Source organism: Choloepus didactylus, chromosome 16, assembly GCF_015220235.1.
Source record: "Choloepus didactylus isolate mChoDid1 chromosome 16, mChoDid1.pri, whole genome shotgun sequence".
Classification (NCBI taxonomy): domain Eukaryota; kingdom Metazoa; phylum Chordata; class Mammalia; order Pilosa; family Megalonychidae; genus Choloepus; species Choloepus didactylus.
In genome coordinates this window covers 37661725-37678366 of record NC_051322.1, presented here as the reverse complement: position 1 = coordinate 37678366, position 16642 = coordinate 37661725, and the positions used below count along the sequence as shown (strand labels likewise).

The 16642-nt window shown below is 39.9% G+C and overlaps 1 protein-coding gene across 1 annotated transcript in view; it reads right to left on the bottom strand.

Annotated features, from left to right (window-relative positions):
* RIT2 (Ras like without CAAX 2) overlaps positions 1-16642 on the bottom strand; it is a 410741-nt gene that overhangs the window by 204759 nt on the left and 189340 nt on the right. The window contains exon 4 of the mRNA XM_037806053.1: positions 357-548. Coding sequence (XP_037661981.1) covers positions 357-548 — 192 coding nt within the window. The remainder of the gene's footprint in view (positions 1-356; positions 549-16642) is intronic.

Sequence of the window (16642 nt, the reverse complement as noted above, 5' to 3'; positions counted from 1 at the left end):
AATTGGCCCAACTCTTAACATCCAACCTTAGAAGTTACACAGCATCACTTTTACTATACCCTATTGGTCAAAACAAATCACAAGGCCATGCCATTTTTGAGGGGAATGGGGAATTAGGCTACACTTCCTGATGGGGTGATAGTAAGGACACTGAAAATAGCATGTGAGATGGGATATAGTGTGTTAGGCAGCTTTGGATATACAATCTACCACTGTTACCCGAAGATTTCTTAGAAAAGTCATATGCATCACTTCTTCCTCTTATATCTCAATGTGAACCTTATTAAATAGCCATACTTGGTATTATGTATTCTCAGAAGAAAAGACAGAAGATACCAGATAAAATTGGCACTCACCTGGCGAAACTGTTCCAGGTCAATTTTGTTGCCCACCAGCACCAGGGGAATTTCATAGGTGTGGCGGACCTGGAAAATGAGCTCTTTAAATTTGGCAGCTTCTTGGAATGACTGGCGGTCAGTGACAGAGTAGCAGATGATGAAGCCCTCCCCACCTCGCATGTACTGCTCCCGCATGGCCGTGAATTCTGCCTGCAGAGAAAGAGCAAAATTGTTATATAATTGAACACAATAAAGCTAGCACATAACATCAACAAAATAAAGTGTCAGCAGTAGATAGATTGTGAGACTAACTAGTTTGGGTAGGATATAGAGAAGCCATGTGAGGGCTAAATGTACAATTATGAAATCTGAATGTTTTAAACTAGTTAGACTGTTGATCTTTAATCACAGAAGATTTGATTAACGAGATCTTAAGAAGATATGTAAAACAGCACATTTTACTCATAGAGTCTTGGAGCTTATATATAGATTATATATTTTTGTTTTTGATTTTGTTTTCTATTAACGACCATTTTAAGAAAAGGAATCTAAATTCAGATATTCAAAACATCAAGACAGTAAACTTATTTGAACACAGGCTAAAGATTCTTTAAACTACTCATTTCAGATATTTTCTTATTTCCAACCACCTGGAACCAGTTTTTTCTAGAACTCATTGAGAAAAAAAACATGTATGCTCTAAAGAAGTTGGCTGCCTCCTTGCAAATGAGAGTTGATTTCCATAGGGAATCTGCAATAGGGCCTCCAAGGGACCTGGAGGAACTAATTAACTTTCTATTAAAAAATGTGAAAACAAACTAGAGTTAAATTTTGAATATCCTTGTGAAAGGAACAAGTTATTAGCATAGATAATCCCAGACCCAGTTATATGTTTGGGCATTCTTAGGTTTGTCTCATTGAGGTACACAAGCAAAGGGACCTGGATTGTTGAGTCATGCATCAATTTCCACCACCTGTTGACTCCTATCTTCTTCTCTCCCTGCAGAGGACAGCATCACCTTCCAGCCTGTACTAATAGTCTGGGAGAAATTGCTGTATCAGATTCTCATGTTGCATTCCACCCAAACTACAACTACCTTGCAACTGAAAACTCATAGTTGTGGTCTGAATTGCAATCTGGAAAATTTCTTGAGGCTAAAATATCTGTTTTTACTCACTCTTTTTCTTGAGATTCTTCCCACTGCAAATTCCCAGCTGTCCTTCCCAAAAGCAATCACAGTTAATAGTTTTTTATCTTCCAGAAATTTTTTGTTTACCCTTAATTAACATGCAATAGCCTTAATACACCTGAGATCATTCCACATAAAACTATATAGATACTGCTCATTCTCTTCCATAAATGCATCATTTCATAGTTTATTTTATGCGTGTACCATAATTTAACTAGTTGCCTATGAATGAGCATTTAGATGGTCCCCTTTTATTCCTTTTAAAAACAATGCTGCAACAAATATTCTTAAACTTCCCCATTACGCAGATTTGAGAAGTTGTATTGCTAGATCAAAGAGAACATGCATTTTTAATTTTGAGAGACAGTGGCAATATCACCTCTAAGATACTGTTACCAATGACACTCTCCCTCAAATTATTTTAAAGTGCCCGTTTCCCTTCATTCTCACCAATGCTACTCATCACAATTTTTTTCTAGCTTTTTCATGGTTAAAAAAAAATGCATCTTTTTCTCTTTAATAGGCATTTAGGCATTTTTTCATGAGTAATATTTATTTTCTTCTATGTATAGATTTTAATTTGTTGTGAGAAATGAAGTAGAAAATTCAGCTTTACTTTTAATTTAAATTTTGTAAAATTTGTACTGGAGAAGATCCTTTCCATGTAAGACATAAGAAAAATCCAACAAATCTTACTACTTAAAAAATAGCTACACCATAAGAAAAGGCCAATAAATTTGAAAAAGTCCATCAGTCTATTAGAAAGACAGGCAATGAACATGAAAGGAAAATACACAGAGAACAATAATGGATGAATGAATGAATTCATTCATTCAATTGTGCTTTTAACCAGACTCAAAGTCATATATCAGAAGTTATATCAAAAATAGATACATCAGTCCTCACATCTGATCTGACTTAGAATGTCCAGGTATGAGGTCTCAGCTTTGGTATTTTGGTTGGCTATGCTTTGCACCTGCATGTAGGAGGATGTAACTCTGTGTTTATGTTCAAAAGCTGTCTTCATGGCCCGAGAGCATGGAATCTGGGAGACATGGCACCTAAATTCTAGGCCTGTTACTGACTTAGAATGTGTCCTCTAACAAATTGCATAAGCCCTAAGAGCCTCAATTTCCTCCTTTGTCAAAGACGGATTAGGACACACACTTAGCCCATCTTTACAGGGCTGTAGAAAGGATCAAATGAGAGGACAGATGTGAAAATGCTTTGATGAATTTTTAAAATACAATAAAAATTAAGCCTATTATTATTTCTGGTACAGATCTGGCAAAATAGAACCTTTTACTGTGAGAACATGCATGAAATCCTCTTTACGCTGTATTAAATATAAATGTGGCAGTATTTTCAAATATGCTTAATAAAGAAAATTGAATTTTTCCCCAAATAGAATCTTTCCACCAATAAAACAGAAAAAATTCAGCTACTTTTAGCTGATCTTATCTATACCAGCTCTTCTCATACAATACATACGTGTTTTACTTAAAGATGCACTGTAGGCAGGGGCCCAAAAAACTGAGCAGAAGATTTGAAGCTATGTATCCACTTAATAATATATGACACTGTAGTCAATTTATAAGGAAAAATGCTGTGTTCAACATTCCGCTTCAGTCTTCAATCATCCATGAATTAAAGATCCCTGTGCTTTATGTTCTGTGCATCCTGAATGTTAATATCATCCTCATTTGCTTCCTGCTATAAAAGAAACTTGTTGGTTAATTATTCAGGAACATTACTAGATTCCATTTGGTATCCATAAGTAGCAAAATATCTACGAAACAGACCCATCAGGTAAAATGTTACACAGAAGATAAGCATTTCCAAAATCTTCAAATGTATTCTGAGTACAACACTGCAGTTTGATCAGTTCCCTTTGATATTCTTTCTGGTATTAAAAAAGAATGAAATTTTCTCAATTCTGAATTTTTATTGATTTCCCATTCCAGTATCTCGATTATCAGAGTAAAGCATTATGAGCAGACATAGGAAATTCAGGGAATGGAACAGCACCCCATTGCACACAACCTGCAGTACTATAAAATATAAATGCCTCACTATCTTTTAAAAATGTACTGCATCACATTCAGATCAGCTTTTAAATTGCCCCCTAGTACAACACACACATACCATTGTCCATAACAGTCCAAAAGCCTTCTTACCGTCCCCATCACAGCTGCAATTACACACCAGATTTAGTCTCCCCTAGTGCAGAAAGTAAATCACAAATTAAGCATTGAGCGCCTGCTCTGCACCTAACACCATATCAAGTGGTGGGATATATAAGAAGCAAGAGAGAGCCTGGCTTTTATCCTGGTTGAAAAAAAAAAAAAAAACACAACTAAGCAGGATAAAACAAATGAAGAACAATTAAGTGCTAAGTGAATCACTGGAGTTCAAAGAAGGGCAAGAGCAGTCTGCAAGAGGAAGGTAAAGAGGGCTTGATGAAAGAAAAGAGATAGGATTTTTTTCCTTAAATGTATTATTTGTACAAGAGATCTTTAACATTCATGAAACCCCCCTTCCAAAGTTATGTAGTATCATTTGAAACAAGCTTTCGTGGTCCAAATTCAGCTTTTATGTGGCCTTTAAACATCCAGCGCCTGCTCACTTTCAAAGTTCAGTCTTCAGAGGCTGCCAGAGGAGCAAAGCAGTTATTGTTGCTTTTGTTTGTTTTAAATAATGAAAAATATTAAAAATGAAAATATTAGTGATGAAAGTGTGTCTTATAAATTGCCTGTAATTGTTTCAAAGTACAAAGATTAAAAAGTAGAAGTGATTTTTTAAGTCTCAATTAGATATCTTAAATGGTTAAAGATGTTAATTACAATGGGAAAAAAAGACCTCTTACAAATGCTGACAATAATGGTCAAAATTGTGTCTAAAAGGCAAAATATAATTAAGTAGTTTATACTATTTTTACAGTTTTCAAAGAACATAACCATCTCCTCCATTATAATCAGTTTGTCATCTGTCTTTTAATATTCAACTCTCATATATTTTGGGGAAAGCATTATGTCATATAATACTTTTGAATCCTGCCTAAATCATTCATCAAATATTCACTGAGCACTTACTATATATGTGACAGGCATGTAAGATTTGAGATAGCTTAAAAGAGTATATAAAATAAAACAAAAAAGATGAATAAATAAATAGGAGAAAGATCAAAGAGAAATTAAAGCATCAAAGACAGGATGAAGTGAGAAGACAAAGAGATTGAACTGCAAATTTGACACTGAGCTTCCAGACAGGCAAAGCTGCATGGAAACATGAGTAATTGTATCACTTTTGTGATAAATAAAATTAACATACTGGGAGAGACATCATCAACATGGCAATATAAGACATCTCATAGAAAAATTTCCCTTCAGAATAAGCTAATAAAAGGACAAATCCCATTTGCTTAGAACTCTGGAGGAGAAGAGAGACTGGATAAGGACTCCAGAAATGCTGAATTGAAGAAAAAGAAAAATCTCTAAGATCAACTAGGAAATTTCTGTCCTGGACTTACCAGCCCAGACCTCCACCCTTAGCCCAACTTGGTCCTGTACATCTTGGAAGTCTCACAGAAGCAGCATGGCCTGGTTCCCTCACGCTTCAGGTGAAGACTACAGAGTCACTCATAGCAGTGAGTTAGAATCCTATGCATACCTAGGCATATCCAGGTACAGAGACCCAAGTCCACAGAGACCAAGGGCAGAACATAAGCCACTGAATCATGCTGCATGCTGCATACAAAAGGGCCCCTCAGGTGTGTGTGGGGGGTATATATATAGAGAGAGACCACAGAAGAACTGTTGGCAAGAGGTGCACACACTTAATCCAGTTTTTGTTGGCATGATCACTTAAATGCAAAAAAATACTTTTCTGGACTGACTGACCTTTCTGGATTGACCCCATCTGGTTCCTGAGGGCAGGATAGCCTAATGGAGAAGAAACTGGAGGCAGAAAAGCTGAACAGGAAAAAAAAAAAAAACAAAGGAGGGGAAAGAGGGAGGAACTGAAATACTGTAAGATGGAACAGATCCCAGAACTGAAAAGTACAGAAAAGGGGGCACTGAGTGAGGGAGAGAATTTATATAAAGCATATGAGCTGGGAAGAAAATTCTGCACACACAAAAACGGAATAGGTCAAGACTCCTGCACAAAGAATAGAGGAAAGAAAGTTTTCTCCTGGAGGTGAAACAATCACACAGAGTACAATCTTAAAAACTACACTCACATTCAGGGCAAGAATTAAAAGAAAAACTACAATAAAGGTCCAGAACAAGTTGGACCACAAATAAAATAAGAGCTTTAACACAAATCAATCACAATAAAACCACAGAAAAGAGAGAGAAACTGATCATCAAGACAATCAGATGCCCAGACATCAGCAATAAATTACAAGCCATACTAGGAAACAAGGAGATATGGTTCAGTCAAGAGAACAAACTAAAACTTCAGAAAAGACACAGAATTTGGAACAAATAATTAAAGAAGTTCAAACAAATCTCCTAAGTCAATTCAAGGAGATGAAGGAAGATATGGATATACAGCTAAACAATATTAAGAAGACAATGTGCAGGCATAAAGAAGAATTTGAAAGTATAGAAAGAAACAAAGAAAGACACGATAATAGAGATTAAAAACACAATAGAGGCATATAACAGCAGATTTGAACAGGCAGAAGAGAGAATCAGTGAGCTAGAAGACAGGACAATTGAAATTATAGTCATAAGAACAGATAGACAAAAGAACAGAAAAAAAAATTGGCAGCGTCTCAGGGATGTGAGTGACAGCACAAAGCACACAAACATAAATACACTGTTCCAGAGAAGAAGAGAAGGGAAGGGGGCAGAAAGACTATCTCAGGAAATAATGGCTGAAAATTTCCCAAGTCTTAGGGAAGTCACAAGTATACTTGTCCAAGAGGTGCAACATACTACAAACAGAATAAATCTGACCACACCTACTCCGAGATACATACTAGTCAGAATATCAAATGCTAAAGATAAAAGAGATAATCCTGAAAGCAGCAAAGGAAAGCAATCCTCATTAAGAGTAAGTGTCAATTTCTCATCAGAAGTCACAGAGCCAAGAAGGCAATGGTATGATATATTAAAGGTACTGAAAGAAAAAACTGCCAGACAAAAATTCTTTATTCAGCAAAACTTACCTTCAAAATTGAGGGAGAGTTTAAAATATTCACAGATAAACAGAAACAGATAGTTTGTCAACAACAGGTCTGCCCTACAAGAAATACTATAAGGAGTTCTGCAGGTTGAAAGGAAAAGATAGGACAGAGTGGCTTGGAGTCATGTGAAGAAATGAAGATCTTCAGAGAGAGTAACTAAAAAATAAATGCAGAAACCAATATTATTGTATCCTCAATTTACAACTTTATTCTTTAATTCCTGTAAGAGTCAGAATATAATTGAACAAGAAAAAGGCATATTTCCTGATAACAGACAAGAAAACTATAAAGTGATATCCTGATAATTGACATGCAAAATATAAAGTGATAAAGTGGGACAAAAACAACATAAAGAGGAGAAACAGAGAGACATGGGAGCAGAGAAAATGTATGCTATTAAAGCTAAGTTCATATCTTTTCAAAACAGTAGTTTATAGATGTGGGTGTATAATATGAACAACAGGATTACCATAAAGAAAGTATTTTTCAAATATACAGAAACAGAAATGAGAAAGGAACCAGTCAATATGTCACAAAAGATCAACTATAGAGAAAGCAGGTTGCAATAAAGGAAGAGAGAGGCAAAAAAAAAAAAAAAAAAAAAAAAAAAAAAAAAAAAAAAAAGACATTAAAAACCAAAGGACAAGGACAAAATGGCTAAACTAAATACTACCTTTACAGAATAACACTGAATGTTAATGGATTAAGCTCCCATATCAAGAGACACAAACAGGAAGACTGGATAAAGAGCATGATCCAATGATATGTTGTTTACAAGAGCCTCAACTTCGACCCAGAGACGCAAATAGGGTGAAAGTGAAAGGATGGAAAAAGATAATTCATGCAAATAGTAACCAACAAAGAGCTGGATATACTAACATTGGACAAAATATACTTCAAATCAAAGCTGTTATAAGAGACAAAGAAGAACACCATATATTTAGTAAAAGGGGCAATCCAAGAAGAATTAACAATCATAAGTATTTATGCCCCTAATCATGGTGCCACAAAATACATGAGGCAAACACTAGCAAAACTGAAGGGAGAAACAGACACCTCTATAATAATAGTTAGAGACTTGAATACATTGCTTTCAATAGTTAGAACACCTAACAAATAAAGTAACAGAGACACAAAACAAATAAGGTAACAGAGAACTTGAATAATACAATAAATGAACTAGACTTAACAGACCTATATAGCACATTGCATTCCGAAACAGCAGGATATACATTCTTCTGAAGTGCACATGGTTCATTATTCAGGATAGATCATATGTTAGGTCACAAAACAAGTCACAATAAATTTTAAAAGACTGAAATTATATAAAGCATCTTTTCTGACCAAGGTGGAACGAAGCTCAAAATCAATAAAAGGCAGAAAACTAGAAAATCCAAAAATATATGGAAGTTATATAACAAACTCTTAAACAATCAGTGCATCAAAGAATAAATTGCAAGGGAAATCAGTAAATATCTTGAGATGAATGAAAACGAGATCACAACACATCAAAACGTATGGAATGCAGTGAAGGCAGTGCTGAGATGGAAATTTACAGTCCTAAATGCTTGTGATGGTTGGGTTCATGTGTCAACTTGGCTAGGTGGCCTAGCTGTCTGGTCAAGCGGGCACTGGCCTGATGATTCCTGTGAGGCTATTTGAGGCTGGTTGGTTTGTTGGATCATCAGTTAATTGACTGCAGCTGACTGATGATTCATCAAGGGGCGTGCTTCCACAGTGAGAGAATGCAATTGGCTGGATTTGGTCCGGGTGATCAGTTGGAGGCTTATAAGCCGGACAGTTAGAGAACCTTCACTTCTTCTTCAGCTGCTCAGTGAAGCTTTTCCTGGGGAGCTCGTCGAAGTTGCCAGTTCGTTTCCTGAGGAGTTCGTCAAAGATGTCGGTTCGTTTCCTGAGTTCTTCAAAGTTGCCGGTTTGTTTCCTGAGGAGTTGGTCAAAGTTGTCGGTTCGTTTCCCGAGGAGTTCGTCGGACATCTTCCTTGGAGTTGACAGCTTGTTGACGGCTCTGCAGAGTTTGGACTCGTGTGCTCCCGCAGTTGCGTGAGTCACTTTTACAATTTGATAATAAGAGACATCTCTCATTGATTCTGTTTCCAAGGAGAACCCTAACTAATACAACTTGGTACCGAGAGTGGTTCTTGAGAAACGGAATCTTAAAATGGGCTTTTACAACTTGTTTTCTACTCTGATTAGATTCAGAGGCACTAATGACTCTATTTCCAATAATCAAGAGGGTACTAAGAGTCCATGGCAGGAGTTGGCAAAGGAAATACGCAAAATAGCACCATTTGATTCTCCTAATTGTGCTCTAGTACGAAGCGAGGCTCTGGGTGACAGCGTTTTCGACACTTTCACAGAGTTTTGCAGTATTAAGAAGTATAATGATGTTGGCTGGCTGATCTTAGATACTTTGGATACAGTTGTAAGAGAAAGGGATGAGCTAAAGGCTTCAAATTCAAACCTTGAATGCCGTATGACAGATGTAAAGAGTTCCATCTGTGCCCTGAAAGAAAATCTTATTTCCTGTGCCCGCAGACTGGAGGTTTCTGAAAATCAGACACAGTCTCTTATTGTGCGAGTAGCACATTTACAGCATAAACTAAAATCTCAACCTCTCAGGGTGTCTGCTGTTAAAGTAAAGGCATTGATTGGAAAAGAATGGGACCCAGAAACTTGGGATGGAGACATATGGATTGATAATAATGACAGTGAGGACATTGGAACCCTGGATTCTGCTGGGTCATTGTTAGATTTACCTGTAGAGGGCTGTCCTGGGGAAACAGCTTCTCTGCCTCCAGTCTGCCCTAAGGAGCCTGCCATGCAACTCCCACCTAAGGAGATTGACCCTTCAATGCCTGCTAATCTTGTAATCACCTCCCCTGAGGAAGCAGCCCTCACTCTTTCGTCTGGAGAGACTAATCCTGTTTTAAGAGATGAAAATGCAACAGAGTGCCCTGAGGTGAATGGCTTGAGAGATAATTCTAACTCTTTTCATGACCCACCCCCACCTCCAGTTTTTGCTTCAAGACCTATAACTAGGCTCAAGTCCCAACAAGCCCCAAAGGGTGAGGTACAAAGTGTGACCCATGAGGAAGTACGCTATACTCCAAAAGAACTGTATGAGTTTTCCAACTTATACAGACAGAAACCAGGGGAATATGTGTGGGAATGGATATTGAGAGTGTGGGATAATGGTGGAAGGAATATAAGGTTGGATCAGGCTGAATTTACTGATATGGGCCCACTAAGCAGAGATTCTGCATTCAATGTTGTAGCTCGAGGGGTTAGAAAGGGTGTTAACAGTTTGTTTGGGTGGCTGGCTGAAACATGGATCAAAAGGTGGCCGGCATTACCAGAAGTTGAAATGCCAGAACTGCCCTGGTATAATGTGGAGGAGGGGATTCAAAGGCTTAGAGAGATTGGAATGTTAGAGTGGATTTATCATGGAAAACCTGCTCACACAGTCCTGGAATGTCCAGAGGACACACCTTTTACCAGGACTGTAAGGAATAAATTTGTGAAACTAGCTCCATCATCCCTGAAGAGCTCTGTAGTCGCCCTTCTCTGTAGGTCAGATATTACTGTAGGAACTGCTGTCACTGAGCTGGAATCCTTAAACACAATGGGGATAATTGGGTCCCGAGTCAGCAGAAGCCAAGTGGCTGCAGTTAATCGCCACAGACAAGGTGGACAGGGCTACCATAATGTAAAACAGGCTCAAAGTAGCAATCAAAATAATATGACTCGCAGAGACTTATGGCATTGGCTAGTGGATCATGGAGTACCAAGTAGTAAAATAGATGGGCAATCGACTAAATTTTTGTTTGAACTATATAAGCAGAAGAATTCTAGGTCACGTGAACAAAAATCTCCCTTGAATTACAAAAACAGAGAGTCACGGCCCCTTAATCAATTCCCAGACTTGAGACAGTTTACAGATCCAGAGCCTCTTGAATGAAGGGAAGGCCGGGTACCCTTGGAGAAGGACCCTGTCACACTGCCAAAAATTTACACTGTTAATCTTCCTCCCAGCCTTCCCCAGGGGGACCTACGGCCTTTTACCAGGGTGACTGTGCATTGGGGAAAAGGAAATGATCAGATATTTCGTGGATTATTAGACACTGGGTCAGAAGTGACATTAATTCCCGGAGACCCAAAACGTCACTCTGGTCCACCAGTCAGAGTTGGGGCTTATGGAGGTCAGATGATTGATGGAGTTTTAGCCCAGGTCCGTCTCACAGTGGGTCCAGTGGGTCCCCGGACCCATTCTGTGGTTATTTCCCCAGTGCCGGAATGCATAATTGGAATAGACATACTCAGCAACTGGCAGAATCCTCACATTGGTTCCCTGACTCCTGGAGTGAGGGCTATTATGGTGGGAAAGGCCAAGTGGAAGCCACTAGAGCTGCCCCTGCCTAGCAAAGTAGTGAACCAGAAGCAATACCGGATTCCTGGAGGGATTGCAGAGATTAATGCCACTCTTAAGGACTTGAAGGATGCAGGGGTGGTGATTCCCACCACATCCCCATTCAACTCTCCTATTTGGCCTGTGCAGAAAACAGATGGGTCTTGGAGGATGACTGTGGATTATCGTAAGCTTAACCAGGTGGTTACTCCAATTGCAGCTGCTGTCCCAGATGTGGTATCATTGCTTGAGCAAATCAACACATCCCCTGGTACCTGGTATGCAGCTATTGATCTGGCAAATGCTTTTTTCTCAATTGCTGTCAGCAAGGACCACCAGAAACAGTTTGCATTTAGCTGGCAAGGCCAGCAGTTTACATTCACCGTGCTACCTCAGGGTTATATTAACTCTCCAGCCCTATGTCATAATATTGTCCGCAGGGATCTTGATCATTTCTCCCTCCCACAAGACATCACACTGGTCCATTATATTGATGATATCATGTTGATTGGACCTAGTGAGCAAGAAGTAGCAACTACTCTAGATTTGTTGGTAAGGTATTTGCGTGGCAGAGGATGGGAGATAAATCCAACAAAAATACAAGGCCCTTCCACCTCAGTAAAATTTCTAGGTGTTCAGTGGTGTGGGGCCTGTCGAGATATTCCTTCTAAGGTGAAGGATAAGCTGCTGCATCTGGCCCCTCCTACAACCAAAAAAGAGGCACAACGTTTAGTTGGCCTCTTTGGGTTTTGGAGACAACATATTCCTCATTTAGGTGTGCTACTCCGGCCCATTTACCGAGTGACTAGAAAAGCTTCTAGTTTTGAGTGGGGACCGGAGCAAGATGAGGCTCTGCAACAGGTCCAGGCTGCTGTGCAAGCTGCTCTGCCGCTTGGACCATATGATCCAGCTGATCCAATGGTGCTGGAAGTGTCAGTGGCAAATAGAGATGCTGTTTGGAGCCTTTGGCAGGCTCCTATAGGAGAATCACAACGCAGGCCCTTAGGATTTTGGAGTAAAGCTTTACCATCCTCTGCAGATAACTACTCTCCATTTGAGAAACAACTGTTGGCCTGCTACCGGGCCTTAGTAGAGACAGAATGCTTAACCATGGGCCACCAAGTTACCATGAGACCTGAGTTACCTATCATGAGCTGGGTGTTATCTGACCCACCAAGCCATAAAGTTGGGCGTGCACAGCAGCACTCCATCATAAAATGGAAATGGTATATACGAGATAGAGCTCGAGCAGGTCCTGAAGGTACAAGTAAGTTACATGAGGAAGTGGCCCAAATGCCCATGGCCCCCACTCCTTCCACCTTACCTTTTCTTGCCCAGCCCACAGCTATGGCATCTTGGGGAGTTCCTTACAGTCAGTTGACTGAGGAAGAGAAGACTCGGGCCTGGTTTACAGATGGTTCTGCATGATATGCAGGTACCACCCGAAAGTGGACAGCTGCAGCACTGCAGCCCCTTTCTGGGATATCCCTGAAGGACAGTGGTGAGGGGAAATCCTCCCAGTGGGCAGAACTTCGAGCAGTGCACCTGGTTGTTCACTTTGCTTGGAAAGAGAACTGGCCAGAGGTGCGTCTGTATACTGATTCCTGGGCTGTTGCTAATGGTTTGGCTGGATGGTCAGGGACTTGGAAGGAACATGATTGGAAGATTGGTGACAAAGAAGTCTGGGGAAGGGGTATGTGGATAGACCTTTCTGAGTGGGCAAACAACATGAAGATATTTGTGTCCCATGTGAATGCTCACCAGAGGGTGACTTCAGCAGAAGAAGGTTTTAATAACCAAGTGGATAAAATGACCCGTTTGGTGGATACCAATCAGCCTCTTTCCCCAGCAACTCCTGTCATTGCCCAATGGGCTCATGAACAAAGTGGTCATGGTGGTAGGGATGGAGGTTATGCATGGGCTCAGCAACATGGACTTCCACTCACCAAGGCTGACCTGGCCACAGCCACTGCTGAGTGTCCAATTTGCCAGCAGCAGAGACCCACACTCAGTCCCCGATATGGCACCATTCCTCGGGGTGATCAGCCTGCTACCTGGTGGCAGGTTGATTACATCGGACCACTTCCATCATGGAAAGGGCAGCGATTTGTTCTTACTGGAATAGACACATACTCCGGATATGGGTTTGCCTTCCCTGCACGACATGCTTCTGCCAAAACTACAATACGTGGACTTACAGAATGCCTCATCCACCGTCATGGTATTCCACACAGCATTGCTTCAGACCAAGGAACCCACTTCACAGCAAATGAAGTGAGGGGATGGGCACATGCTCATGGAATTCTGTGGTCTTACCATGTTCCCCATCATCCAGAAGCAGCTGGGTTGATAGAACGGTGGAATGGCCTATTGAAGACTCAATTACGGCGCCAACTAGGTGGCAATACCTTGCAGGGCTGGGGCAGTGTTCTCCAGGAGGCTGTGTATGCTCTGAATCAGCGTCCACTCTATGGTGCTGTTTCTCCCATAGCCAGGATTCATGGGTCCAGGAATCAAGGGGTGGAAACAGGAGTAGCACCACTCACTATCACTCCTAGTGATCCACTAGGGAAATTTTTGCTTCCTGTCCCTGCAAGTTTAAGCTCTGCTGGTCTACAGGTCTTGGTTCCAAAAGGAGGAGTGCTTCCACCAGGAAACACAACAATAATCCCATTGAACTGGAAGTTAAGGCTGCCACCTGGCCACTTTGGGCTTCTTATGCCTCTGAATCAACAGGCAAGTAAGGGGATTACTGTACTGGCTGGGGTGATTGATCCTGACTATCAAGGGGAAATAGCACTGCAACTACACAATGGAAGTAAAGAAGAGTTTTCCTGGCATACAGGAGATCCCCTGGGGCGTCTCTTAGTACTACCATGCCCCGTGATTCAAGTCAATGGAAAACTGCAACAACCCAATCCAGGCAGGACTACCAATGGCCAAGAAACTTCAGGAATGAAGGTTTGGGTCACCCCACCAGGCAAAGAACCACGGCCAGCTGAAGTGCTTGCTGAGGGTAAAGGGAACATGGAATGGGTAGTGGAAGAAGGTCGTGATAAATATGAACTACGGCCACGTGACCAGTTACAGAAACGAGGACTATGATGATATGAATATTTCCTCCTCGTTTTGTGATGATTATGTTTGTATTTGTCTGTGAAGAAAATATTTTTGCTTTCTTCTCTGTCTTATCCCCTTATCATATGGCATAAGCTGTAACGTTCATTTTGAAGATATGGTTTTAGGTGATGTGTACGACTGCCAAGTTGACAAGGGGTGGACTGTGATGGTTGGGTTCATGTGTCAACTTGGCTAGGTGGCCTAGCTGTCTGGTCAAGCGGGCACTGGCCTGATGATTCCTGTGAGGCTATTTGAGGCTGGTTGGTTTGTTGGATCATCAGTCAATTGACTGCAGCTGACTGATGATTCATCAAGGGGCGTGCTTCCACAGTGAGAGAATGCAATTGGCTGGATTTGGTCCGGGTGATCAGTTGGAGGCTTATAAGCCGGACAGTTAGAGAACCTTCACTTCTTCTTCAGCTGCTCAGTGAAGCTTTTCCTGGGGAGCTCGTCGAAGTTGCCAGTTCGTTTCCTGAGGAGTTCGTCAAAGATGTCGGTTCGTTTCCTGAGTTCTTCAAAGTTGCCGGTTTGTTTCCTGAGGAGTTCGTCAAAGTTGTCGGTTCGTTTCCCGAGGAGTTCGTCGGACGTCTTCCTTGGAGTTGACAGCTTGTTGACGGCTCTGCAGAGTTTGGACTCGTGCGCTCCCGCAGTTGCGTGAGTCACTTTTACAATTTGATAATAAGAGACATCTCTCATTGATTCTGTTTCCAAGGAGAACCCTAACTAATACAATGCTTCATCAAAAAAGTACAAAGAGCTAAAATCAAAGACCTAACTACAAATCTGGAAGAACTAGAAAAAGAATAGTAAACCAAACCCAAAGCAAGCAGAATGAAAGAAATAACAAAGATTAGAGCAGAAATTAGTGAAATTGAAAATATAAAATCAATGGAGAGCATTAACAAAATCAAAAGTTGGTTCTTTGAAAATACCAATACAACTGACAAACCCATAGCTAGGCTGACAAAGAAAAATAAAAAGAGAACACACAAATACGTAAAATCAGAAAACGAGAAGGGTGATCCAAAAGGATCATAAAAGGATACTATGAACAACTGTAGGCCAACAGATTAGTCAACCTAGATGAAATGGACAGATTCCTAGAAACACAGGAACAACCTACCATGACTATAAAAGAAATAGAAGATATCAACAGACCAATTACAAGTAAAGATATTGAGTCAGTCATCAAAAAACCTCTCAACAAAGCAAGCCCAGGACCAGATGGATTCACAGGTAAATTCTACCAATCATCCCAAGAATAATTAATATCAGTCCTGTTCAAACTCTTCCAGCAATTGAAGATGAGGAACACTACCTAGCCCATTCTGTGAAGCCAACATCACCCTAATACCAAAGCCAGATAAAGATACTACAAGAAAAGGAAAATTAGAGACCAATTTCTCTTATGAATATAGATGCAAAATCCTCAACACAATACTTGCAAATCAAATCCAACAGCACATTAAAAGAATTATACACCATGATCAAATGGAATTTATCCTAAGTATGCAAGGATAGTTCAACATAAGAAAATCAATTAATGTAATATACCACATTAACAAGATGAAAAGAAAAAAGAAAACACATAGATAATCCTGATTGATGCAGAAAAGGCATTGACAATATTCAGTATCCTTTCTTGACAAAAAATTCAGAAAACAGGAATAGAAGGAAACTTCCTCAACATGATAAAAGGCATACATGAAAAATCCACATCTAACATCATACTAAAAGGGGAAAGACTGAAAGCTTTTCCTCTAAGATCTGGAATAAGACAAGAATGTACACTGTCACCACTGTTATTCAACATTGTACTCGAAGTTCTAGCCAGAAAATTAGGCAAAAACAAGGGATAAAAGACCCCCAAATTGTAAAGGAAGAAGTGAAACTTTCATTATTTTGTATATGGTATGATCCTATATACAGAAAGACCCCAAAAATCAACAACAAAACTACGAGAGCTAATAAACAAATTCAACAAAGTGAGAGGGTACAAGACCAACACAGAGAAACCAGTAGTGTTTCTATACATGAGTAATGAGCAATCTGAAGAGGAAATCAAGAAAAAAATTCCATTTACAAGCAGCTAAAAGAGTCAAATATCTATGAATAAATTTACCAAAGGATTCAAAGGACTTGTACACAAAACATTGCTAAAAGAAATCAAAGAAGACTTATATAAATAGAAATACATTTTGTGTTCATGAATGGGAAGACTAAATATCATTGAGATGTCAATTTCACACAAAATAATTTAGATTCAACGCAATCCCAATCAAAATTCCAACAAACTACTTTGCAGAAATGGAAAAGCCAATTATCAAAATGTTTTGGAAGGGTAAGGGGCCCCAACTAGCCAAAAACATCTTGA